The sequence below is a fragment of the Vitis vinifera genome, chromosome 2 (genome assembly GCF_030704535.1).
Source record: "Vitis vinifera cultivar Pinot Noir 40024 chromosome 2, ASM3070453v1".
NCBI lineage: Eukaryota > Viridiplantae > Streptophyta > Magnoliopsida > Vitales > Vitaceae > Vitis > Vitis vinifera.
The window spans coordinates 1031271-1057152 of NC_081806.1; the positions used below are offsets into that span (position 1 = coordinate 1031271).

The window sequence follows — 25882 nt, forward strand, 5'->3', positions numbered from 1 at the left end:
AAAAAAATTAAAAATACAAACGAATTAAAGTTTGAAAGTAAATTACTTTTAATAAAAAATTAAAAAAACAAATACGACATGGCCAAAATCTTACAATATGAAGTAAAGGACAGTGGTTGACCCTCTTTATTATTTTAAAAATAAAATATTAAACAAATAGTACCAACGAAAATGGGGCATGACCTCAATACACAAGAAGCACAAGGCCGATAATGGAATGGGCCAATGCAGCATAAAAGGTTTTCATGCAAAAGCCTTTTGGCCCCTAGCTTGGAGCTCCCTTCTCCTGAAAAGATTCTTCCACAAATACCCTCAAAAGCAGAGAGGGCCAAGGCGCTTACCTTTGCGTTTTTTGCCCACTGCTCGTTTATTATTTTCTCAAAATTAATGCCACAATAATTAGTAAGGACTAAGGACCCCATTTATGAATCATGTCGGCTTAAAGTTGCTTTATCCTTCTAAAGTCGGACTTATCCGCATGTGAAAGCTCACTCAAAAAGTAAAAACAACCCCGTACTTTAAATCTCAACAAGAATTTTATCGGCTTCTTCCACCCCCACGGTCCTACCTTCTAGAAGAGCCCAATGGGCTTTCTTTTCTTATTGGGCCATTTCTTAATAATACGGGCTTATTTTTAAGTCTGTTTGGGTCCATTAATATTTCCAGCCAGGAAAAAAAAAAGCTATGTTATGAATAAACGAAAGTTGTACTACACATCAAGTTAACAATAGTTATAACTTATAACTGTATGTAATAAAAAATTCATATTAAAATATTAAATTATAAAAGTCTTTTTATTTAAGTTAAGTTGTATTTTTAAATATTTTATTTAAATATAATATATCTAAAATTTGATTGTATGAATTTCTATACAAAAGAGGTTCAGACAAATTCAAAAACAAACTTGATGTAGGATGATTGAAATTTCTTAATCCAAGCTCCCAAACAGCCCCCAAATGTCCACGTGGCAGAGGGAACGATAGTCGATAAACCCTCAAATGCAGAGGTTTTAGAAAGAGAGACTTTCATCGGGGAGAAAAGGCAGAGGTTGAGGTTCAGAGAAAATGGAGAAATCTCTGGTGACACTCGACAACGGCACCACATGCTCTTCCTGGAACTACAATGGCGAGAGATTGGCAACGGGCTCAGTCGATGGAACACTGGCCATCTTCGATTCAATCGACCCAGCTTCTTCATCCTTCACTTGCACCTCCAGATCTAGGGTTCGTAAGTTCTCTTATTCTTTTCCTTGATTACGCTCTCAAAATTTTTGCTGTAGGGTTTTTCTTTTTGTTTCTATTTTTTTGGTTGACTTTTATTTGTAGGAGTATTTCAACGAAAAATGGGCTAATGTTAGTGGGTTTCATTTGCAATAAGGAAAAAAAAAAAAAAGTTGGGAGAGGGTTCTTAATAGATTGGGTAAGCGAGATTGATGAGGGAGACCGTTATGGTGTGTGGATTTATGAAAATTTTGCCGAAGTGGTTTGTTGCTATGACTTGAATAAGGGTTGTTTCGGGAACTGCAATTGAAATTGTTCTTCGAAATATTTTGACGGCAATGGGGTTGGCTTTGATGGGATTTATCAGGATTTCGGTGGTTTGAACAGTGAGTTCATTTGCGCTTCTCAGGCCGTTGATCTCTGTATTGTATTTTAACACTTGTTTTGACGTTCAACTTGTTTTAGGTGCATGAGGATAGCGTAGTGAAAGTGGTTTGGGTCCCTCCGGAATATGGCGATGCAGTTGGGTGCATTTGTGCTGATGGAACTTTGTCATTGTGGGAGGAGGTTGTAGAAGGTACCCACTAAGTTCACCTTCTCGTGTGATCATTTATGACAAACAAATATGTGTATTAGTCTGCCATTGAAATTTTTTATGTAATGGGTCAGGAACAGATTCTGGACTAGCTTATAGAATGTTGTTCAGTGATTTTTTTATTATATTTTCCATCGTAGTATTTTCGGTGGTGTATTACTATAATTATTTCTTCCGTCTGAATTTTATTGTGTTTGATTACCTCTAGGTTGTGATTAATTTATTACAGTGCAATTTATTTTATTAAGATGAATGAAAAGATCTCACTGTCTTGTAATTTTTATTTCCTTTCTCTAGATGCACAACCCCTTCAATGGAAACTATGCAAAAGTTTTGGAAGTAATTCAAATAAAGTGCTCGATGTCCAATTTGGAGTCTCACCAACAAGTTTGAAAATGGTGAACTGTGATAATTGTTACTTCTTTCCTTTATCTCTATTTTATTATTGGAACTGCTGAAGCCAATTTAAAATGTCTGATGATATTTGTTATAGAGTGCCATTTGATCGGTTACGTCTTATGCAGCGAAGCATATCAAGTCTATCCAACTTGTTCTAGAATGGACACTCTATGTCCTACATTTTTTCTACTAGCAGTTTGCCACTGTATACATCATGTGTACTTTGTTCTGCCCTTTTTGGCGTTTTTAATACAAATCTCATTTACTGATTAAAAAAAAAAAAGATTTCTACTAGCAGTTTGGAAATAGTTGTTTAAATTTATTTCTGTTGCATGGAATTTCTTGAAGGGATTAAAACTTTTTTATTTGTGTGTGAAAGTGGAGCGATAATTTTTTTGTTTGTTTCATTTTGAGCTTGTGAATTTTCATGCTTTTATTGGTTTCCAGAAAAAAAATTGTCGTCACTTTTCTCACCAGGTAAAAGCAAACAATGAGATCAGTTCCCCATTTATGCTTTAGATAGTCTCTGGGTATGCAGGGTTGAGGGTGGGCATTTGTTGACATGATCTAGTCTGTTCACAAATGAGATTAAGTTTATCGAAGTTCTATGGTTTTTTTTATCACCTGTTTATAATTGGTAATCTATTACTTGAACATTAATAAAGCAAGAACTTTCATTTTGATTGAATTGTATGTCCTATTAACTTAGCTTACTTTACAGGTTAGTGCATATTCAGATGGCCACGTGAAAGTCTATGAGCTCCTAGATCCATTGGAACTGAAGAGTTGGCAACTTCAGGTGACCATTTTATCTGCTTTCATTTCTTAATCTTATTATGATGCAATTCGACTTGTAAATATGGCAATGATGGAAAAGTTGTGGGTTGGAAAGTTATAAATCTTTAAGTTATTATTTTATTATTTGAATAAATTTTCCACCCAATACCATATGTTGAAGTTATTATTATTTGTTTTTTCCGGAAGATGTAATGAACAGATTCCATTTTTTTCCTATTCTCATCTTTTCCTTAATTTATCTCATTCTATCTTCATTTTATTTTTTCCCTTTAAATTTGTTTGGAAGTTGTAGTTTGTAAACTATGAGCACAATGGATAAAAATATATAAAAGAATCTATTTGGTTGCTTTTTAGGTCTTATTTTTCACTTTTCAACATTGCTTGCTAGATATATTTGGTTGTTGTCTTGGCCATTCGGAGCATTTGATATGGACATAACTTCCTGAAGCACCATGATGACCAAACATCTTTGGCATTAGTTTCTCCCTTATTTTAGCTGTTTATGTCTAAAAAGTGAAAATGAAGAATATTCATCTCATGCTCCTGCCAACAGCTTTTGAATGCTGCATTAAATGGCTCAGACAGTGAAAATGATTCTGAGGATAATAATGGTTTTGAATCTTTTGATATTTGAGACATCATGGCCAAGCATATAGATTTGAGTTAAGGGTAATTAATGCCAATCTTTTTGCGTGTTTTTTTTGTTTCTGAATTCTCATTTATATTATATATCCATAATTATTTTTAAAAAAAATTCATTCCCTTTTGTTCATAGGCTGAATTTCAGAATGCTAGTGATTCAGTGTCTACGTTTGGGAAGGCTTTGTGCTTATCTGCATCTGTCTCTTGGAATCCACAAAGAGGTGAAAGTCAGCAATCAAGCTTTGTCTTGGGTTTTCATTCTGACACTCCGCAACTCAATTCCGCAAAGGTCTGTTAAATTCTGCATTTCTTGCTTCCTTGTCATTAAATTTCTATGTGAGATTGTAGACTAGCTACATGTCTAGGGCACAGCCTTTCCTACCTCATCAGATATGTTAAAATTAATGAGATGATTGGAGGCCCCAACACAGGGTAAAACCTTCAAGATTTACAAGTTGAACCTATTAAAGGAATTTATTTTCTTCATTTTAAGGATGGATAAAAACTCCACATTAAAGGAATAATTCATTAATTGAATGGATAAAATCATCTACAAGAACATTTTTAATCCATATGACCATGTTGGGTACCCTTTCATCAGAAGAATAGCAGCAGCTGTGAAAACTACTTTGCTCCTTCAGCACCTTAACTCTTATATAATAAAATTCTCCATTAGATACCAAATTATTTTATTGTTGAGGGTGGTGGTGGTGTTGCCCCTCCTCTTTTATAGCACTTTGTCTGTCAAAAAAAAACAAAAAAACAAAAAGATACCAAATTATTTTAGTTTATTTATTGATAGGCAAATGAAATTTCTATCAACAACACTAACCAAAAAGTGTGCACCAAGGCATACAAGAAGCATGCTAATGTTGCCAAACAGAAATAGGAGCTAAAAAAATTGCTTCTCTCCCTTTATATACAGCCTATCCCATCAACTGATACAAACATATGTCATACATGGTTGTAGGCATATTTCGTTACGTATACGAAACAATCATAGAAGGGAACTGTTTTTGTGTGCATAGATGGTCTTTTATGCATATGGAAATCTACTCAACTCAATTTAAATTACAAGTAAAAAAATTCATCCCATATATCAAAACATTTTGAAATATATTTTTTGTTAAATTTAATTTTAGGCCCAATATTTGGAATTGATGTCTTACCACCCCCATATGGATTCTCTATAGGGTTCATAACTATTTTTACTACAAGATGCCTACTTAGCCAACACTTAGATCTAGCTCTACCCAAACCTTTTTTTTTCACCCCAACATTCCTCACCTATCTGATTGTCATCGACCAATATTTGGATTTCAAATAGACCTCCCTAGAAGGTAACTTTAATGTGGCCAATTTCCTCTCTTTTGCAATAAGTTTTGCCACAACACCCGCTACTCTAGCCAATTATACACCATTTCCAATTGTGATTTCTATTTTTTTTTTTTTATAGGTCAAGATCAATTGTATTCAGTGTCTAAAAAAAATGGTGGAAAAAAGTTACACAAGATGACTATTCATAGCCATCACCTTGACACCAAAGAAGAGTTTGACTTGATACTCTATTTATTCGATATTAAAAGTACATTGATTTTTTCCCAATAACCAAATACTTTTATTTGTAAATACTACATATTTGATTCTATCCATAAATCCATTTTCTTCTCATGAGCTACTAGTACAAGTAGTGGTTCAGAAGTGTCTTGGATGCGTTGAATAGTCTAGTTTTAGTCTTTCACTTACCTTATGATCCTAGTGAGTTAAGCACCCCCAGGTAGAAAAGAAATGGAACACATTTTCAATGGTTTAAAATGGGCTTAGCGCTAGCCTTTTGAATCACAAATGAACAGATAGAGACTTGGAAGTTTGGTCTTCTGTCATGTAGAGGGAGAGAATCACCTGCTTTAGATGCTACAAATCATCCTTCATCTCAACTTTCAGCTTTCTTTTTGCAATTTCCACCAACAATCAGGACCCTCCCAACAGCATAATAAGGGGCATCCAGTGTGGACTTCAATTTAGCATTGATCAGGCAATTGAAGCACTTGATCTTCTGTGCTTCTATTCTTAATAAAAATGCTAGTTCTTACTATTCATATATTATGATACGAATATACCACACTTCTTATGTATGGATGATGAGATTCCACTGATATGGAGCGAATTCCAATAGACTTATTGGAAGGTCCCATTAGTGTGCATCTAGTAGGGATTGAACCCACAGATTTGCCAATTATGAGATGGATGCTTTAACCATTCAATCATCGATTCTTAGTGGGGATCCTCTTACATGGTGAATAAGTAAATTCTAATTGAAACAAAATCTTTACGATAACTTGGTGTACTTTAGGAGGAATCAATGAGGACATCAATTCACATCTTTGATTTTCAAATTGAGAGAGATATTGAGAAAGATCAAGAATCCTCATTATTTCTTAAATTCATGGACCCAATTCAATTCAATGGGATCTTTCATTTGCATTTTTTCCCCACCAAGAATGTTTAATAAAACTCTAAACTCCTGAATTTGAAGTATCCTACTTTCACACGATTTATAGGGTTCAACAGGTAATATTTCATGATCAAGGGTGTAGTACTATATGCAGTAGAGGTCCTCATATATCATATTAACAACTAAAATATGGTTGAAATGAGAAGTCTCTATTTGTTGAGGCTTCTTCCTATACTCGTGAATTCCATTAAACCCAAAATGATGCATTGGAAGAATCTTTTAGGTCTTCCAATATCAATAGGTTGATTGTTTTGCTCATGTATCTTCCAAAAGGATAAAAGATCTCTTGAGAGCTATTTTCTGGATCTGAAAGAGTGTACTTGGGATCTGAAAAAGTGTATCATGCCTGAATCGAAGCTAGAAGTTTGAGCTTCCTGTACAATCGTGGAGTGACTTCCCAAAATGATTGGGAGATAATTAGATGAGCTTTCAGTGCAAGAGCAGTGTATTTTAACCGACCTTGGTAATAAATTTCCACAGGTCTGGGAATTTGATCAGAATCACCAAAGATGGCTTCCAGTTGCTGAGTTGGCTTTGCATGGGGATAAGGGGGATCAGGTCTTCACTGTTGCATGGGCACCTAATATTGGCAGGTAACGCATATATGTTTTTCTTTCAAAATACATTTTAGACCAGCTGTTATGGAAATCTGAAACATCTGATATAGCGTGCTCTGTAAATCAGTGCTTGCTCCAATGTAGATACTTTATAGAATGTTGCTGAAATGTGGAGCCAGGATAACTCTGATGGCAATTGACCTGAATAGCTTGAGGCTCTTATTGCACCTATTTCTGTTGTGTTTTCTTGATGAAGAACAATTAAACAATGCATAACTAGAAGTGAACTTCTCACTCTTTTAGGCCATATGAGGTAATGGCTGTTGCAACTCACAAGGGAATCGCGATATGGCATCTTGGGCTTAACCCTGACATTGATGGAAGGCTCTCAGTGGAGAGGGTTGCCCTGCTTTCTGGTCATGATGGGGAGGTAATGGTACCGATGTACTCATATTTATCTTTCTATTTTGTTCTACTTTACTCATCCAGAGACATCTTTAGAGCTGCAAACCTGATGGAAATGGACTGATAAGGGGGGGCGTTTAATATCTTTATCATTTGGAGTAACTAGAAAGGAAGTTGGGGATATTTAATACAAAAAGTACTTATTCTTGATGGTTTTAGTAAGCATGAACTCATCTGATGTGCTGTATTAATGAATATGGTCTGATTGTCATATATTCATTGTTGTGATTAGGTGTGGCAGATGGAATGGGACATGAGCGGAATGACCTTGGCAACTACTGGAGGAGATGGGATGGTAAGGCTGTGGCAGTCTAACTTGAATGGTGTTTGGCATGAACAGGCTGCACTGGAGCCCACTTCTTAGCCCCCACCCCCGTCAGCACTTCCATCTCCTGTGTTTATTTTGTCTCAATAGCATGGTTTCATATTTAACCATCGTCCTCTGCGCTCTTCAATCACTATCCTCTTGATTTGATTAAGCTATGGAGGTTCTCTCACCAATCTGGCTTTCTAAACATTGGGCTGGCTTCCATTTCCTGTGCAATTGTTTTTTTTTTTTTTTAATCTATATCAAACTTAGCTCCTCATTTTAAGGGTGTAAGTGAATTGAAAAGTTGATCCAGTTCAGCCCAAACCGATTAAGTCGATTTGGTTTTCAACGACTAAGATCAATTTTCTCTGTTGGTTTCTTTGTCTTCTAACTTATAAAAACCAAACCAAATCGGCATTCTGAGATTTATGATTTATGATCGTTGAATGTTTGATTTATTAGATTATAGTTAAATCAATTTCTAAATTTTAATTATTTTATTTTGGACTGTAAATTTTATGTATATTTTGAATTTTAAATCTAAGTTAAGTGGTGTTTGTTTTTTTTATTTAATTCTAAATAGAATCTTAATATTTAATAATGTTAAATATTAAGTTTGTTTTTATAGTATTTTATTTTTATTAAGTATTAAAAAGTAAAAAAAAATTATTTAAAAAAAGTTACATATTTTGGTTTTTTTTATTTAGTAAAAAATTTATAATAAGTTGTGAGAAAATAAAAAAACAAACAACCTAAATTTTGAAAATAAATAGTTTTTAGCGAAAAGTTAAAAAAATAAATATTATTTTAATTTTAATTGCTTTTAAAAACAAATTGGATTGCATTCAGTCAATCATCTAAATTGAATCAAACTGATTTTAAACAAAGCTTGGTTTAAATAAAAATTGATCACGTAGAATCGGTTGGTTGATTTGGTTTTTAATTTTTCCCTTAAAAAAGAAAAAGAAAATAGGAGAATCCTACTGCGGATGGGCTGGAACTTCTTAGCATTTCAAACGTACTGACCCTTGGCATCTTTAACAAATTGAACCGCCTGTGTTAACATGGGTATTAAAACGTAATACAATTTTGCTGTCAAGTTGGATATATTATTGTGTCCCAACTGACCGCAGTGGCCTTTGGTGGTTGAAATCTTTTCCTTGTGAAGGACGCATGAACAGACAATTTGAATTGTAGGTTACATTGCATTGCCATTTAACCTGGATCAGAAAACATCTCACAAAATCACAGAACATAAATTGACAGTCCATCACCTACTTAATGAAAAATCCAAGAGAATTTCTTGCACATCAGTGCCTACTGCTTAGCATGGCCCCTATGGGAGTCTTAGACTTTAATCTAGGATTTGCTAGAAAACAGGGTGTTTTTTTTTTTTTTTTTTTTTTTAAGGATTTATGAAAGAAAGTTATTTTTTAGAATAAATTTGTTTTAAGGTGGGGTGCTTTTTAGAGTAGACCAAAGAATAATTGAAAATGTGAAAAAACAGCGGCCATGTTTAGTTCTCAATAAGTAAAATTTTAATTTGAAAAAAAAAATATTTCTTGAAAATCATTTTAAAAAATATTGCCAAAATACCTAATCATGTTGGCCTTTTATCAAAAAGTTAGATGTGTATTTAGGTATATATGGGGATATTGTAGAGAAAGGAAATGGTGGTGATGTTGTCATGGGAGGTTATAATATTAAGGGAGAATTATCCAAAAAGGTGGACTGTGCAGAACAATTACTAAAAAGGGTGATATCTTTTAATAATTCTTGGAAATAACTTTAATAGATTTAATATATCAAAACTACCCTTTAACTAAAACTTTTAAAATTCAAACCATTTAAAGCACTTCACTTGATTTGTCAATATATTTATGGTATATGGGTCCCATATTTATTGTAATTATTGATATTTAAATTTTAAATCAAAATTTTGGGTTTAACCCTTATAATTATATATAATTTGTTATTTAAATTTACTATTTAAAACAAAAATACTTTCAAAAAATATTTTCAAAATATCATATATTGTTTTTTTACCTTTTTTATTTTTATTCTAATTTTTAATTTTATGAAGAAAAAAATAAGTTTTATAATTATATAATAAAAATGATGATTTTTTCATATATATATATATATATATATATTATAATTTTAAATTGATAAATTATGTTTTTGTATTAAATTTAAGGAAGATAAAATATTTAATTTTTCATTCAGATTCTCTAAAAAGAATAAGAAAACGATAGAGAATGTTTAATCATTTTTATTTTTATAATAAAATAATTTAAAAAAATTTATATGATTTTTTTTCCTTTGTATAGTTTTTTATTTATTTTTTTTAATTTTCATATAAATTTTTTTTCTCAATGCATTGAGTGGATGATGTTAATATATTTGATATATTGAATATTAATAAGGTATAAAATGTGATCCTCAAGATTATTACTTTTATTATAAAATACAGACACAACAAAAATATGTTATAATTACAATATAAATATACTTACATTATAATAAAACTTAATTAAGAAATTTATGAATTTTTTTATAAAAATGGTAATTTTGTATGATCATACCATATTTCACAACATACCTATATCATAAATAATTTTTGAAATAAAATAAAATACTAATTTGAATTCACGTAGTTTATATATATATATATATTACAAAAATTATTAAATAATTTCAAAACACTAAATAAATGTTGTTAATATATTAATACGATGTGTTAATACTATAAGGTATGAATAAACATTTTTAGAATTATTACTTTTGTAACTAAATATAGATACAACATAAATGCATTATACTTACAATATAAATACACTATCATTACAATATATTACAACATAATTTAATTTATTTTTATTTAATTTTTTCATGTGCTATATTACCCAATGAATGATTGTGAGTTATTCCATTTAATAGGTGTGTGTTAGTCAATTGAATAATATATAAATATTCAATTGATGAGTGTTCGTAAAAAATAATTATTCATTATATTATGATAACAAAATTTTTAATTGTATGTTTTATATATAAAACGATATAATAACTTTAGGATATGATTTTTATTTATGAGATATTAAAAATTATTTTTTTTACAAGGTTCTTTAAAAAATCTCAATTTTTTTGAAAAAAAAATAACAAATTTTTAAACAATCAATTGTTTAAAAGTGACAATAATTTTTTCAAGTTGAGAAATGTACGGTTGATGTCCTATCAACCTATACTTATCATCATGAATGGGCCCACATCCATCTCTTCAGCCACAGAACAGTTGTTACCCACGCATATCTTACGATTCTTATCACCAAGATTGTAATTATGCAAAATGGAAACCAAAAGATAGAAAAATTCAATCTATTTCTTGCCATTATGCTATTTTTCATGGATGAAAGTTACGATTCTTGAAGCAAGTGGGCTACTGTAGTTATCAATGGTTTGTTAGATTGGTTCTAGGCTACGGCAGTGAGAGTATCCAGATATTTAATGCGGTAGACATGGTAGAAAACTGGAGTTTGAAGATCTGAAAATGTTGGCTGTAGTTTCAGCATGAAACAGAGAATGGCTATAGAAAGAAATTATGGTAGAGTTTCTTTTGTTTTTTTTTTACTTTCTATTATCGGTTCTGCTGTTTTTGTTGTACAGTATCTAGATTTCAAACCAGATGCGAAGAGATTTAACTTGAGCAGATCTCTCCACGTGGAAGCATGAGAACCAATCAAAACATGACAACCACATTATGTTACAGAAAATAAAACCAATCAAGGAGGAGAGAAAATAAAAAGGAAAAGAAGTGCTAGCCAGAAAAAAATTGAGATTATCAATGGAGAGCAGTTGCAAAAAGGTCTGTGTAACAGGAGGTTCTGGTTATATAGGCTCTTGGCTGGTAAAGAAGCTATTGGAGAAAGGCCATACTGTCCATGCAACACTAAGAAACTTGGGTCTCTCTCCCCCTTTCTCTCTCTGTCTTCTTCGTAAACAGCTTTTTCATTGTGTTTGATTTGAATTGCAGGTGACACCTCCAAAGTAAGCTTTCTCAAGTCTCTTCCTAATGCAGACGCGAGGCTTGTGTTATTTCAAGCTGATATCTACAATCCTGATGAGTTTGAGCTGGCAATCAAAGGCTGTGAATTTGTTTTCCATGTCGCTACTCCCATGCTCCATAGCCCCCAAAGTACACAGGTCAGTGATGATCAGTCTCTTCATTTACCTGATCCGTTAAGAAAATTTTGAAATTGATGACACTTTAAAGCCCCCAAAAAACAAAAAACAGTACAAAGACACCACTGAAGCTGCAGTTGCTGGGGTGAAAAGTATAGCTGATTCCTGCGTTCGATCACAAACCGTCAAGAGACTAATCTACACAGCATCTGTCATGGCCTCATCTCCATTGAAAGAAGATGGGTTCGGCTTTAAGTCTTGTTTGGATGAGTCCTGTTGGACACCCCTCAATCTCTCATACCAGCATAGCAATGACGTAATGATGGTATGTCCCCTCTCCCCTCTTATTATACCCGAAAAATATTATTCATACATAGAATTATTCATGAATTTATGAACAAATAAATCTTGTTGTAGGCATATGTGAAATCAAAGACACTAGCAGAGAAGGAGGTGTTGAGCTATAATGTAGATGAAAATAGTGATCAATTAGAAGTGGTTACCCTTGCTTGTGGCCTAGTTGCAGGAGGGACACTTCAGAACTATCCTTCAACAAGCATAGGATGTGTTTTATCACAGCTTACAGGCAATTTAATTCTTTATGAAGGACTAAGGTTTCTGCAAGAAATGCTTGGTACAATTCCTCTTATACACATCGATGATGTCTGTGAAGCACACATCTTCTGCATGGAAAAACCAGTGATGAAAGGCAGATTTCTGTGTTCAGCTGTCAATGCCACCATCAATGAGATCGCAGACTTCTACTGCGAAAATTATCCGGAATTCAAGATAACAGAAGAGTATAAAACTCTTAATCTTTGGTTGAAATTTTTTTTTTCTCCTTTTAATGAGATATTAATTGCTGATTAGTATGTGATAGATTGCATATTTTGAACTGCTATACGTAGTAATGGCTATGAAAATTTGTTCTAGGTTCACAGGAGGGGTGGAGGGGCCAACCTGCAAATGGGATTATACAAAGCTGGTGAAGGAGGGTTTTGAGTATAAATATGAGTTGAAGAAGATAGTAGATGATAGTGTGGAGACTGGGAGGCGGCTAGGAGTCTTCTCTGAGTAAAAATCATATGCTCACCACCATATATATATGAAGTGTCGTCTCCACGAGCGGACATAGCTTCTGATAAGGGGATTTGAAACCAGGACATAGCTTTTGACATCACTGATAGTGATAATCGACAAAATTCCCTGAAGTCGAGTGCGAAGGAACTTGGACGGGTGGTTTGTAATTTGAATGTTTGTTTAGAGTTGACTTCTTTCATAAGAGGCCAACTCATTTGATTTATATAGTCTTATCTTAAAGTGTAAGGTCAATAAATTAAAGCCAAAAGATATCTATAAGGATTATCTTGATTTATATAGATATTTTTTTCATTTATACATATGTTTTTAATAAATGGTATCTAAGTCAATTAAATTATCAAGTCCATGAAAGATGATTAATGATGAAAGGGAATTGTCATGTCTTTTTTTCCTAAGTGGTTCTTCTCTTTAAGACACAAATTTGAGTACACACGCTGCCTTCTAGTTTCAATCATTCTGACAAGGATTTTTCCTTAAAAATAGTGAAATTCTTTTAAGAAGCATTAAAGTTTCCCGTTATTTTTGTAGTATTATATTAACCTCATTTCGTTAATATTAATATTAAATTGCTTGTATTTAGAAAAAAAAGTGATTAAAACTAAAATGAATGAAATTTTTTATATTTAAGATAAAGTTTTCTTACATTCTCTCTTTTTCTTTCTTCTATTTTCTAACACTATGCAAATAGCTTTCTGACTTTATACTTTTCAACAAATATTTTCAATTATTTTTTTTTAATGCAAATAGTAATTAGTGACTTTTTTTTAATGCAAAATCAATTATAAAAAAATTATATGAATTAAGAAAAAATAAATTAATTTAAAATTAACCTCTACTAAAATAAATAGACGTTAAAAATTGTTACAAACTCACAAATAATATTGGGGGATTTTTTTTAAAAATGTTTTAATAATAGAAGAGTTGTTGAAATGATAAAAAAAGAAGATTTAGTTTGATTTTAGGAGTAATTAAAAAATTGAATTATTATGTTATTATATATATATAACTTTTAGTAATTTAATTTTTAGTATTGAATGAGAATTTAGGCATGTAAGCAGACTGGCCTAGCCCAGGCCGCTGATTGGGGTTCGAGCTCCCCTTGTAGGCCAAGATGGGCCTTTCGCTTTTGAGTTGGGTTATGCGAGGCTGAAAATTTAATTCCTAGCCCAGTCCTTACCCGAAGCCCAACGTGCAAGAATTTAACAAAATATTGATTATTTTATTTATAAAGGTAAGAAAATTTCTTTGAATATATCACATTTTGATTTGGTTGGATAAGATTGTGGGCTAAAATCACATTTTTTTAGCGGGCTGAGCTTCGGCTTCAATTCTCGGTCCAGATCAGTCTTAAAGAATCAACTCTAGTCCGGCCCCAGAGGGAATTTGATTGGAATTGGGCTGGGCTAGGGTAATGATTGGACTAGACTTTGGAAAATTCTCTGAAAAGTGTGGGCTGAATTTCATGCCAAAGCCCATGATGATTGTTGCTTGTTATCGGCTGGCTGCAGTGCTTTTAATCGGATATCAATAACCTTGGGCCCATTCGATGGCCCATAAGACTGCGCATCTAAAAGTTTAGCCCTCTAATATATGGGCCATAGGAGCAGGCCCAACAGGCTCACACGACAAAGGCCCCTCCAGATCTTGCCACATGATCATCTGGCACCACAGTTCCTTCTCAAAAATATTCAGATCTAACGGTTGAAACCATCCAACAACTTTGACTTTGATAAGGTGATGTCAAAGTCCACCGGTGACCAAGCTCCACTCAGTATACGGGGTGTTACAGTGGGAAACGGAGAGGAGCTTTGGCCATGGTGATCACATGTCTCCAACCTCTTTGGAAGTTCCCTTCAACCTTTCTGGGTTCCTCCTCCTCTTCTTCTTCTTCTTTATTGCAGAATCTTCAAAGAAATTTCCATAGAAGAAGCAGAGATTTCAAATGTTGTGGAGGGAGCAGAGTTGGAGAGAAGAGGAGAGGAGTGATTGTGTGTGGGCTGCCACTGCCAGTTGATCCATGGGCACCCACCATTGATTCACAGAGCATAGCTTCACAGCTCTTTGCATTTTCTCTCTTTCCCTATATTGGTTTTCTGTACTTCATCACTAAATCCAAGACTGCTCCAAAGCTCACCCTTTTTGGATTCTACTTCTTACTTGCCTTTGTGGGTGCCACCAGTGAGTTTCCATGCCCTTTTCTTTTCCTTTTCTTTTCTTAGAGTGGAATTTTGTTTCTGTAGACATAGAGATTTTGTAGGGATTCTTGGGTATGAATAGTGGTCAAATATATACAGGATTTGTTGTTATTGATTTTTCTTTGGTTGGTTATGGAGAGTTGGAAATGAGGTGAAAATTGTATATTGAGATGAGAATTGGATTTAGGGATATATGAGAATGAAGTAATTCATACTGGGCCTCGGTTTCTCATGTCATTTGTAGACATCAAACGAAGAAATGGGATTTCATTGATTGCTGAGTAATTTTAGGGTGGAAAAAATGAAAAAGAAAGGAGTTATACTAGAATTTCCAATTTCATTCAACTTAGATTACCGCAACTATTTGGCAAATTTCATTACTGGTTCAGGAGAGTTTGTTCCATTATATTCTGAGCAACCCCAGTTGTGGAATATCATCTTTCTTTTTCACTTTGCCAACCAATAGGTTTAATATCCATTGAGAATTCAGAGGACTTTATGCACTGGCAGGCATCCTTAAGAAGTAGTTGGGATTCAATTTTGTAAGAACTATGGAGGCTTGCCCAAAGGGAAAATCATTACTATCAGGAATGGCTATACACTCCTTTGTTTTTGTACCTTAATCTATTCGTCCTCTAGAACTTCGGATTGTATCTCAAGTTCTATTTCATCTCACAATGGTGATTATTTGACCATAATCTGGACTGATGGGGCTGCTACTACTAACAGTTCCTTATTTGGCTCTTGTGTGTATAGTTCATATCATATGGAGGAAATTTAGTTGCCATTCATCTTTCTTCACCAGCTGAATAAATGATTGTTTGCCTTTCTTGTTTTAGGCAAAAAATTAAGCAAAAAAAACTGAGACATGAAAAAATTAAGGAACTTGCATTTTTCGTGTTGAAGTTAGATAGTGAAATAAAATTTTGAGGTGTAGTAGTGGTAGTACTGTTTTCTATGCTACACTTCCAGGGCTCATATTGATTATAGTTAGATAAAGGAATCCTGACTAGGGCTTGAATCCAGACATTGGATACTTTGCAATGAATATGCTTCATACTTTTCTTTTATAATGCTCAAAAGTATTTTTGCCAATTGTTCATTTTTAGACGTGAGAAAATGGTTCTCTTGTTGCCTTGAGTTGAGTTTGATGGTGATTGGGTTTCACTTGTACCATGTAATGATCTTCAGATATTGTGATCATTCAGAGATTCTTGCCACCGTGTCATGGATCCTAATATCAAGTTTCCGCAGACCCTTTTTTTTTTTTTTTATGTTTTCTTTCGGCATTATGAAGATGCTCTATTTACCATGCTTTTGTCAGTTTCTCTTATTATCATCAATGATTTTCGCTCAACACTACTAATTTCCTTCATATTGATCTTTGCTGCTCTCTCTTCAATCGAGTAGTCCCGGCTGGTATTTATGGTAATTTCTCACCATTTCGCAAAATTCACTTACCTTATGTAAAATAAAATTACATACAGATGCCTAACTGTCAATTGCTATTCTTTGTTTATGTGGGTGAGGCAGCAAAGGTGCATTATGGAACTTCCCTGTCTAATGTGGATTGGTTACATGGTGGGGCCGAGTCGCTTCTCACTCTGACCAACTTGTTCATTGTGCTGGGGTTGAGAGAAGCTCTAAGGAAAGCTGGAGATGCAAAAGAAAGCTCATCTGATGTAGTTTCAGGGATCAAAGAGGAGGAACCTTCCATCTAGGTACATGGGAAAGGCTCAATGTTTTATTTATTTGTTCACCATCCTAATTACCCCGATTCCTCAATCATATGTTCTTCTCTATTATGTCAGAGACTATTCCTTGTATTTTTCTGCAGTTGCTCTGTTGCTTCCATTCTTCCCATCAAATTATCACTTGCAATTCAACTACAAGCATGGCTGTTTAGCATGAAATCTACAACCATGACTGCAACAAGTTTTTCATGCAGAAAAGGCAGCAGAAACTGGCTCTTTGATCTTTCCCAGTATTCTCTGTAGTGGGCTCTACCATCCCTCTTCCTTCGTGTTCAATGATAATGATTCCATCCAATCCTTTCTGTGGCTATTGTTTTCCTCTGAGCAAATTCTTGTAGAGCCTCTCTTGTATTAATTGATCCAATGACATGCATTTGGGGTTTTCAGTTTTGTGCGGTGAAAACATCATTTCGTGTTGGGTCTGCCCTTCTGGAACGTAAAATTCAGCACACTTGAACACATTCAGCAGTTTATGATGTTCTTCAAGCAATGAAATCAGTTTGTTTGGCTGTAACAATGAAAAGAACAGTTCCTCTGTTTGTTAACCATTACCTTCTGTTTTTTTTTTTTTTTTTTTTATGACTACCTTTTCCTTTTTTTTTTCTTTCTATGTTGTTCAAGTTTTCTCAATGGGGCCTTTGAATCATGCAAACAAATTTTAATAGAGAATTTTCTGAATTAAAAAATTTACAACTATAGTTAGAAGACAGGAAATTTTGTTAATGATATCATCACTAATCCATGGCCAGCACTGGAAGAGGCTCTTATGTAACTTCTCACACTATCTAGGAAAAGCTATGTGAAAACTGCAAGCCAAATGAATTCTCATGTCTAGCGTCTGAATTGGAGCTAGGAGAAAAATCCTGGGGTATTAAATGGGAAACTGGGATCAAAGTCCACTTGATCAAGGGGAAACTCCAAGTTCAGAATTGGAGAATTGGCTGCTGAGATAATTTCAGTGAGCTCAGATTCTGAATGTTGAAGATTGGGAGGCCCTCCAAAGTTGCTCATCTGGCATGGAGACAGTGAGAAGCAGTTTGAATCGGACGTCGCTGGGGATATAAATGTGGGAGAATAACAGCCCAAGAGGTTGTCATAGTTGTCCTTGTTGAAAGCTGAAGGCTGTGGGAACAGGCTGGTTTCACTCTTCATGCATCCGTAAGATGTTGAAGCCATGGAGGAATAGTTCAAGGGGTTCTCTATGTAATGCTGTTGCTGATGGTTATTGTCGTTATGGTGGTTCTGTTTTATCTCTTGCTTTTCAGGTGATGCTGGTGCTGGCACTGAATGACTGCCTTGGGTGCAAGTATGCTTTCCTCGGTATGTGATCTCGAACATGGAGGGATCTTCATCCGAACGCTGAACTTGCTTTGTTGCCCAACAGTCGTGGAGGTTTCTGTAGGTGCATCTGTAGTAGCTTCTGCAAATTAATGGAGGAAAACCCATATTAAGATTTCAATTGTTTTGGCCAAGAGTCAAGAATTTAGCTGATGATGTTGTGTTGCTGCAAATTCCTCAATCTGGGATTCCAAGGCACTTTATATACATCATTGTTATATCATCATGTGTCTATTTTCACTTGTGAAAGTGCCATAGTGAGTGAGTAGCTGTGATGATTCCAAGCTGGATAAAAAGGCGAGGACCTCTCACCTGGGGTATTTAGCTCCAAGAATGTCCTTCTGCCCATATTTTCTCCAGTTGTAGCCATCATCATGGGGCCCTTCAAGCCCGGTCTCAGAGCAGACTCTCACTTGATCGGTCCATGTGGGCAATGTCTTTCTGCAACAAACAAAACAAATTACAGAAAAGAGTTAGTTTACTGAAGATTATAACCAACATGGAAATCATGACCTAAGAATTCAAATTCACCTCTTCTTTGAGAAATCTTTGTGTTCCTGATGATGATCCTTACAACCCTTGTCAAAATCCTCGCTCACAGTCCGGGGACTTCCATTGACAGAAAGGGGAGACTGGGGAGCAGATGAAGGTGCCACTGGCTGAGGGTTTTCCACTGGCCCACTCCATTTGACTATCAAAAGAGCCTTCTCAAATGATGCTACTATCTTATGTACCAAGAATTCTTGGGTCTGGCTCATTGAAGATGGACTCAAATGGATCTTCAACTGCTTTGCCAGCTCCATCCCTTGAGTAAGCTCATTGACCAGAGTCTTCTGCTGCCATTTCAAACCAGTGTCCATTGTATAACAACTTTCGCAGCAGTAATCAAAGTCAACCAATGGAGGACTGAACCTAAGTGATTCTAGTTTGCGACGAGCAGATGAATCCAGACGCAGAATAACCGGAACCTGATAGTAAAATTTGCAGAAGAAATAGAACCCAAACTGGATATGCAAAACCAGACAGATGAACTATAATAAGCTGTGAACATGAAAGTAGATAGGATGTGATGTGGGTGAGCTGGGGAATGAGGCTGTATATTTCCGGAGCTGTGGGATTGTATAAGAAAAAGAAAGGGGGAGTGAAGGTGAAGATACAGACAGTGAATCTGAGGCATTTAAAGAAAGGGTTCTTGGACCAAAGAGAAGAAAATGGAAGAGAAGTTTGAGAGTTGAAGTTTGACCGAGAAACCGAGTTTTTCTGCATGGACTGGTCTATGGTCATAGTAAGCGTGGAAAGAGTGAGATGGTCCAAATGCTGACCATTTCTCCCTAAAATTACAAGTCCTTAACCACATTGATGACTGAAAGAAAAGTCGAGAGATTAAGCTTAGGGGGAGAGCATTAAGACCAAAGAATCTTTCAAACCTTACTCCGCGTTGCTTTTTGCTGCTCCAACTAGGAGTGAGATGTGGGTCATCAGCAGTACTAGGATAATGATGAATTTGGAATCCTTCGCTTTTCAAGGGCCCTTTTCCTTCAAAGAACAACAAAAACGAATAAAAAAAGGTTGGTCCCACACTTCTCCAAAGACCAAGTCATTCAGTAGCATATATCACATGGGGATTCATTAAACAAAACAATTTTTCAGGGATAATGGATTTAAATGGGAGTTTTAGGTAGTTGTCTTATATTTAAAATTATAAAGGGTTTCTTTTTGGGATCAGTGGGGAGAGAGGAAACAGAAAAGAGGAACGTATTTGATAGCCTTTGCCCATAGAGGAAATAACATGGTATGGTCTATCCTAGCAAGAAATATCAGTTCAATGGTACTTGATGCAGGAAGACCTCAACAAAATACCTAGATAAAGCAAAATACAGATGGAACTGCTACAACCCATTATATTACATCCAAGTCTCTTGTGCAGGAGCGTGTCATCTTCCTGCAAGAGCCTTGGAGACAAAAGCTGCAATGGCCTGAACAGCATGATCTTCGGCCTCTGCTTGCGATGTTCCCTCTGAATTCAGGTGCTTCTTTGCAATCTTGAAGGAATGGTCCCCACCTTCGATCACATGCAACTCATTAAGAGATTTCATCTTCTTCCTAACAGCTTCTAGCTTTTCCAGGGGGCATAGCCCATCTTTGCTACCCTTCACAAAGTGAAACCACAATATAACAAGCAGCACAAGCATGCTGAATTACAAGTCAGATTGAAGAATTTCAAGTGAGACTTGGGTGAGAATTCCATTCAGTGACAGCAAGATAACTCCATGGAAGTTGTAATATGGAACCATTCAAGGTAGGTCAGTCTACAAAGAGCAATTTAAGGAGTGCTAAGAACCTCATGAAACCAGAAGGTTTAACCAATTGTGAAACCTAAGGCTGACTTGATTCACAATAACATCATTGGAAGTTCAAGAATGTCATGATCACAAGTAGAACGAAAAGTAGTGCCCTAGGAGGTATCACATTAGTGACAGGACTAGTTAATGTGCAGTGAAATGCTAATGTGTGCTTGGTATGTGTCTGTATGTAAATTTCTATACATATCTTCTAAAAAAATAATACAATGAAGGCAGATGGTTTTACCTGTACAAACATTATAGGAACTTTTAGTTGCAGCAGTGTTTCATCCCGAATTGTTCCACTCATGCCCTGAAATATTGTGTAACTGAATTAAATAAATTGCTTCAGAAATGAAATGATTCAGCACAGAAGATAAACTACCATTCTCCCAAAGAATATGCTGGCATTTTTCAATCCATGATAATCCACCAGAGAGCATAAGCATAACTTTACCGGCAAAAATAAACTGGAAGGGCTAACTAGCATAATATAGCAAAGATGGAGTACTCTTTAGAAATATCAAGAATGATGATCTCCAAAGGTGCCCTTGTGTGTGCTGTGCCCACTGATAAATTTTACTTCCCATCAAGTTAAATGGAATTGCACCACATAAAACAATTTTTGTTAGCTCCAGGGATTTACTGCACCTTTCTCTAATAGTAGGTTAGAGACCGTCCATCAATATTACAATTATATGGGCATGCAAGGGCATTGAAATGAATAGGATATAACAAATTCACTTAACAAAGATTAAGAGAGAATTTTCATAAATCTATCACTAGAAATGTCTCAAAAAATCTAGTAACTCTTCAGGTGATAGAGATACCAAACATAACTAGAAACAGGGCTGCTGCTTCAATGAATCTACAACAAAGGCAGGACATTCTACAGCAAGTTGTGAACGTATAGCTAGTTTTTCAATTGGGAACTCACGGTTATGTAGCTTCATATATTACATTTATCTTACAACCGAATTGAGGAAACACAATTTAATGAGTAGACATGAGTTACAACCTTAAGTACTACATGAGCCAACTTGATCCAAGGAATGCAAACTGTGTCATTTTAAGAGAATATATATCACATTTTTGGATTTGGTTCTTCACCTTCTTTTCACATTATTTAAGTTGCAAAATTATTATAACACTATATTTTGAAAATGAATGTACATAACAAGTGTTGATTAGGAAAGCAATTGTGAAATGAATAGAGTTGAATAATGCATAAAATCAAACAAGCACACAAGCAATTCAAGCATTTGTTATCTGCAACAGTGAGATTCATTCTAAAATGTATATATGAAAAGAAGACCAAAACATGGTACTGAATATAAAAAACAAAATGGAAAAAAAAAAAAAAAAAAAAAAGAAAGGGAAAGGGAAAAAACATAACACACAAAAAGATAAATATGTTTATATAGAAAACCTTCAGCGGATATCCCAAGCAAACTACTGCTGAAGCACCAATCTCTTCCCCGCTGGCCACCATGCAACTGACTCTACAAAAATAAATGTACAAAAAAATACTGAAAAAAAACAGAGAGAGAAACAGGGAAGAACAACTATTATATATTATATATGCACACAATCGTGTATCCATTGCTCCAGTTTACCATTGCAAATGCTCCATCAACATGAAAATTGCATCACATAGAAACATAACACATAAATGTGAATACAAACACATCCTATGGGTGCTCAACAAATAAAGTATATGAAATGTATCAACCCTCCCTCTTTGAATATGGAAACATTTTAAATGCAATTATTTCTCAAATCTAAACTCAAAAGAAAAGGAGGAGTGGGGGTGACATTCATATGAGTTTCCAATGATTCTCAACATTTCCTCTGTAGGCTGCAGTACAGGTAACTCCTAACTTTGATTGACTTGTAAGATACCAATAACAGTATTTGAGGCTATGATCATTTCCACTTGCAAGCAAAAACAACAGTAGCTAAATGCATAGAGACTCCACAGAGATGTCTAAAAATTCCCAACATTCTACATGGGCATTCTTCCACACAAAATACAATAAATATTACCTTGAACCCATGGATTTCCCTGCCAAAATCAGTGGATGACCAGGGTACTTAGCAAGAGTCATTTTGACAATATCTGAGTGAAACTCCACCAATTTTTCTGTTTTAGGAGGAGCCCTCCGCTTTCCGCCAGAAATATCTGCAAGAATCAAAACCATCAAATTTGCAGAAGCCATAATTCTAACTTCATTGATTATCCAGTCAATTATCTTAATCATCAATAGCCCTTAACACAGAATTGTCCTGAACATGTTAAATTTAAAAAAAAGATCATACAAATTAAAGGGTAATGGTCTCAACCACCAAAAACAATGACATCAACATCAACAATCAAACCAAAGACAAAAAAATCAGTAAACATTGGCAAGATTTCTTTGAAAAGGTCACAAAATCAAAGGGGGTGGATAGAAAATATGTAACAGAAAGACAGTAGGAGAGAAAATTACTGATTTTACTGAAAAATCAGCAAAAAATTTGGCAAAAATATGCGGATCTTTCGGAATGCTTGGCCCACGTTGTGACACGTCAGTCTTTCACGATAAATCAACAATTAAATTGGTGATTAATTGAAAAAATTGCCAGCTATCCCCCAATGTCTCTCTCCATCCAATGGCTGGAAATTCTACGGATACAATCCAATAGCCAGAAACATTTTCCAATAACTATTGCACCATCCAATGGCCAGATTCGAATCTGGATGTGATCCAATGGTCCAAAACATTTCTCAACGATTTTTTGGCCTTCCAACAGCTATTTTCGTCCAAATTTCTTATAAATACTTCCTTTCTATCCCATTCCATCAATGATTCACTTGAAAACATTTTTGATCTTACGCTGCTCCATTTCTTTTTTTTTTTTTTTTTTTTTAATTTCATAATTTTGAGGCTTGTGTTGAACTTGCAAATTAACTACAAATCAATTGTCAACAACTACTTAAAGTACGTTAATAAATTAGTAATATTGTTAATTGAAATTGTAGCTCAATTTGAATATTAATGATTGTTCATGTAGGGGAACAAAACCCTTACATTGAGAAAGTTGGCTATCAAGGTTCTATCACAAATTGTATTATCTTTAGCTTGTGAGAAATATTAGAGCATATTTGCTTTAACCTACATCAAATAATGGAATCAACTAGCCTACTTAAGGATTCAACAATTAGTTTTTTGCTATTACAACATGAATCTATAATTCGTGATTCAAGCGTTGATGTTGAAAGAATTTTGTCCAAAGAAAGTCAGTTGAGCAAGCAATGTGACCACCAACACAAGCTCCTCATATTAGCATTGACTCTATGAGTGCTAGACAAAGTAGTAGTATTGATGCTTATGGTTCCAATTATTCTACCTCAAGGAGAGAGGGAGATAATGATAGAGATAATGATAATGCTAGAAATGATGGAGGGGATTTTGGACAACAAGACCAAAATCATCACCTATTGAGTCCATTCACTAGTGAAGTTGTTTTCACACACTACAACCAAGATGAAGACCGTGGCTCTAGAAGAGCCGATCCAAGCACTAGAGCTATTGAAAGTCGTATGGAGGGAAGAGACAACAAAGGAAGACAACATTTGATGATGACTTCTTTTTTACTAGTTTTGAGTCCATGATTATAGAGACTCAACACCATGACTCATTAAATGAGACTAACATTTATCCTCCTTATGTCATGAATTATGACTAATGTTCTCAACATCATAGGATGGGTTCAAGTTCAACTTATGATTGACTATGACATATCTAACCATCCTTTTATATAAATGTCATACAACATGGATAATCAATGGGCAAGGGTCAAGAGAATTATCCATGGCATATTCATAATTACAATCAATATTATGCAAACTGCATATCATGGTACCAATCTTGTCTCCAGCAAGATGAGATTCCTTCATCCTCCAATGACATGGAACCATATCAATCTTTATTTTGGTATTTAAGGAACCACTATAATGTAGTATATTATTTCTGAATGTCACATTATATCATACATATATTATTTTTTTGAACAAAACAACTTCAACTTGTGTGTTGTTACTTCTTTTATCAAAAGTTTTTCCCAGTATTTTTATGAGTTTTGATTAATTTTCATTTCATCCATTTTCATTATTTTTAGATTTCCTTCCTATGGTTCCATAAAAATCCAACTACCGATTATTTCCGCAGTTTCTGAAATTCTGAAATTTTGATCACGCGGGAAAAGCAGACTAAAACTCACAAGGGTAATCAAAGGTGACTACTTCGACAGTATGCATAGCCTTCCCCAACATATCCTTCCATCTGCATAAAAATAAGGGCATTTAGCTTGTTAGAAACTTGTCTGCAATTTGTATCACCAAATCCTTTTTTTCTCTAATGCTTTCAGAAAACATATTCTCATTCCTCCAACAAGAGTTTTCAAACATTATCAACCTCTACAACAAAGCTTCTAACATGAAGTGTATACAGAAGAAACAATGAAGTATGATATTTTCATGGTCAGATTCAGAGAAATGAAGATAAAATACCTAACCATCCAATCGGAAGAGGAAGGAGCTCCGGCACCATGAGCGAAGACCAGGACAGGTGTCATCTTCTCAGGAGACGATGACGACGAGCCATTTGTGTCGTCTTCTTTGCTGGAGTTCTTACGCCTACGCTTTGAAGGAGGTGAAGAAGCCATCCCTCAAAAAAGAAATATAAAAAAAAAAACAAAAACCCCTAGAAATGGGATTTAAGGTCTCTGTGAAAACCCTAACATTCTCTCAATCACAAGCAGTTTTCGCGCCAAATGAGAGAGGAAGAAACTGAACGCCGTGATTATATAGTTGGGTCGTGACTCTTTTGGGTTGCCCGAGCTTATGAGAATTTCTACAAGCCCAATGTTCTATTTTGGGCTTTATGGGTCTAAGCCCGGGCCCATAGGTATAACTAATGGTTCAAATGCTGTACAATTGCCTTGATATATAAAATATCAAATGAGTTTAGTTATGACTTGCAGTAGAATAAATGGTCTGCTTGAGTTTGGGATGGATGGGCTGGGCCCATTATGCATAATAATAAGAGTGGTGATATTTTTTCTAAAGCAAAATACATTACAATGGCCTACACTTGTTTCCATTTGGATAAGTTAGTTGGAGGCTTTTTGGGTAAAAATAATATATATATATATATATATATATATATATATATATCAAAGACATGCAAAAGTATTTATTTAACTTGAATTAAAAAAAAAAAAAAAAACCTTTTGTGAATAAGAGATTAAAAAAAATGATGATAAAATTGGAGCATAAATTAATCCTAAGCTTAGCCCAATTCTTTCATTCATTTAGTTCTTGGAAAATTTGAGGAAAAATAAATAAGAAATAAGAAATAAAGAAAAATAATCATAGAAAATATAAAAGAAAGTAAAATTAATTAAAATTTTATTATTTTAAATTTATTT

General features: G+C 34.5%; 5 protein-coding genes across 11 annotated transcripts; 3 read left to right on the forward strand and 2 right to left on the reverse strand.

Moving 5' to 3' along the window:
- Positions 1 to 874: 874 nt before the first annotated feature.
- Positions 875 to 7959, forward strand: LOC100263869 (protein SEH1). 3 transcript variants are annotated; one of them, XM_019216518.2, is made up of 8 exons: positions 875 to 1223; positions 1686 to 1797; positions 2113 to 2213; positions 2936 to 3013; positions 3788 to 3943; positions 6650 to 6762; positions 7030 to 7156; positions 7424 to 7959. In XM_019216518.2, exons 1-8 carry the CDS (start codon positions 1065 to 1067, stop codon positions 7553 to 7555), a joined length of 978 nt encoding a protein of 325 aa, XP_019072063.1. In that variant the 5' UTR covers positions 875 to 1064; the 3' UTR covers positions 7556 to 7959. The 3 variants fall into 3 exon arrangements, with proteins under 3 accessions (XP_019072063.1, XP_059598417.1, XP_019072068.1); XM_019216523.2 differs by having other exon boundaries at positions 882 to 1227; XM_059742434.1 differs by lacking the exons at positions 7030 to 7156; positions 7424 to 7959 and adding an exon at positions 6882 to 7023.
- A 2897-nt stretch (positions 7960 to 10856) lies between these two features.
- On the forward strand, positions 10857 to 13076 carry LOC100241597 (anthocyanidin reductase ((2S)-flavan-3-ol-forming)-like). Its single transcript, XM_002270883.5, has 5 exons — positions 10857 to 11460; positions 11532 to 11701; positions 11793 to 12005; positions 12098 to 12480; positions 12614 to 13076. Exons 1-5 carry the CDS (start codon positions 11343 to 11345, stop codon positions 12756 to 12758), a joined length of 1029 nt encoding a protein of 342 aa, XP_002270919.2. The 5' UTR covers positions 10857 to 11342; the 3' UTR covers positions 12759 to 13076.
- Positions 13077 to 14470: 1394 nt separating this feature from the next.
- Positions 14471 to 17278, forward strand: LOC100246730 (uncharacterized). 4 transcript variants are annotated; one of them, XM_002272759.5, is made up of 4 exons: positions 14496 to 14959; positions 16387 to 16404; positions 16510 to 16697; positions 16814 to 17278. In XM_002272759.5, exons 1-3 carry the CDS (start codon positions 14596 to 14598, stop codon positions 16695 to 16697), a joined length of 570 nt encoding a protein of 189 aa, XP_002272795.1. In that variant the 5' UTR covers positions 14496 to 14595; the 3' UTR covers positions 16814 to 17278. The 4 variants fall into 4 exon arrangements, with proteins under 4 accessions (XP_019072095.1, XP_002272795.1, XP_010659081.1 ...); XM_010660779.3 differs by having other exon boundaries at positions 14503 to 14959; positions 16788 to 17278; XM_019216550.2 differs by lacking the exon at positions 16387 to 16404 and having other exon boundaries at positions 14471 to 14959.
- A 95-nt stretch (positions 17279 to 17373) lies between these two features.
- LOC100253577 (probable WRKY transcription factor 41) lies at positions 17374 to 19242 on the reverse strand. The gene is made up of 3 exons (XM_002272684.4): positions 18600 to 19242; positions 18381 to 18509; positions 17374 to 18150 (listed from the first exon to the last, which is right to left on the reverse strand). Exons 1-3 carry the CDS (start codon positions 18926 to 18928, stop codon positions 17580 to 17582), a joined length of 1029 nt encoding a protein of 342 aa, XP_002272720.1. The 5' UTR covers positions 18929 to 19242; the 3' UTR covers positions 17374 to 17579.
- A 563-nt stretch (positions 19243 to 19805) lies between these two features.
- LOC100251859 (uncharacterized) lies at positions 19806 to 25240 on the reverse strand. Of its 2 annotated transcripts, none has more exons than XM_002270813.4 (6): positions 24963 to 25240; positions 24674 to 24735; positions 22457 to 22592; positions 21840 to 21912; positions 20658 to 20723; positions 19806 to 20218 (listed from the first exon to the last, which is right to left on the reverse strand). In XM_002270813.4, exons 1-6 carry the CDS (start codon positions 25115 to 25117, stop codon positions 20003 to 20005), a joined length of 708 nt encoding a protein of 235 aa, XP_002270849.1. In that variant the 5' UTR covers positions 25118 to 25240; the 3' UTR covers positions 19806 to 20002. The 2 variants fall into 2 exon arrangements, with proteins under 2 accessions (XP_002270849.1, XP_019072083.1); XM_019216538.2 differs by having other exon boundaries at positions 21807 to 21912.
- Positions 25241 to 25882: the final 642 nt, after the last annotated feature.

Coding starts and splice junctions, on each gene's coding strand:
- LOC100263869 (XM_019216518.2), top strand. CDS start 1,065: ATGGAGAAATCTCTGGTGACACTCGACAACGGCACCACATGCTCTTCC. Junction 3,014..3,787: donor TGAAGAGTTGGCAACTTCAG/GTGACCATTTTA, acceptor TTTTGTTCATAG/GCTGAATTTCAGAATGCTAG. Junction 7,157..7,423: donor TTTCTGGTCATGATGGGGAG/GTAATGGTACCG, acceptor TGTTGTGATTAG/GTGTGGCAGATGGAATGGGA.
- LOC100241597 (XM_002270883.5), top strand. CDS start 11,343: ATGGAGAGCAGTTGCAAAAAGGTCTGTGTAACAGGAGGTTCTGGTTAT. Junction 11,702..11,792: donor ATAGCCCCCAAAGTACACAG/GTCAGTGATGAT, acceptor AACAAAAAACAG/TACAAAGACACCACTGAAGC. Junction 12,481..12,613: donor GAATTCAAGATAACAGAAGA/GTATAAAACTCT, acceptor AATTTGTTCTAG/GTTCACAGGAGGGGTGGAGG.
- LOC100246730 (XM_002272759.5), top strand. CDS start 14,596: ATGGTGATCACATGTCTCCAACCTCTTTGGAAGTTCCCTTCAACCTTT.
- LOC100253577 (XM_002272684.4), bottom strand. CDS start 18,928: ATGGACACTGGTTTGAAATGGCAGCAGAAGACTCTGGTCAATGAGCTT. Junction 18,510..18,599: donor AAAGATTTCTCAAAGAAGAG/GTGAATTTGAAT, acceptor TGTTTGTTGCAG/AAAGACATTGCCCACATGGA. Junction 18,151..18,380: donor CTTGGAGCTAAATACCCCAG/GTGAGAGGTCCT, acceptor ATTAATTTGCAG/AAGCTACTACAGATGCACCT.
- LOC100251859 (XM_019216538.2), bottom strand. CDS start 25,117: ATGGCTTCTTCACCTCCTTCAAAGCGTAGGCGTAAGAACTCCAGCAAA. Junction 20,724..21,806: donor ACATATTTATCTTTTTGTGT/GTTATGTTTTTT, acceptor ACAATATTTCAG/GGCATGAGTGGAACAATTCG. Junction 20,219..20,657: donor TTCCTATAATGTTTGTACAG/GTAAAACCATCT, acceptor CACTTTGTGAAG/GGTAGCAAAGATGGGCTATG.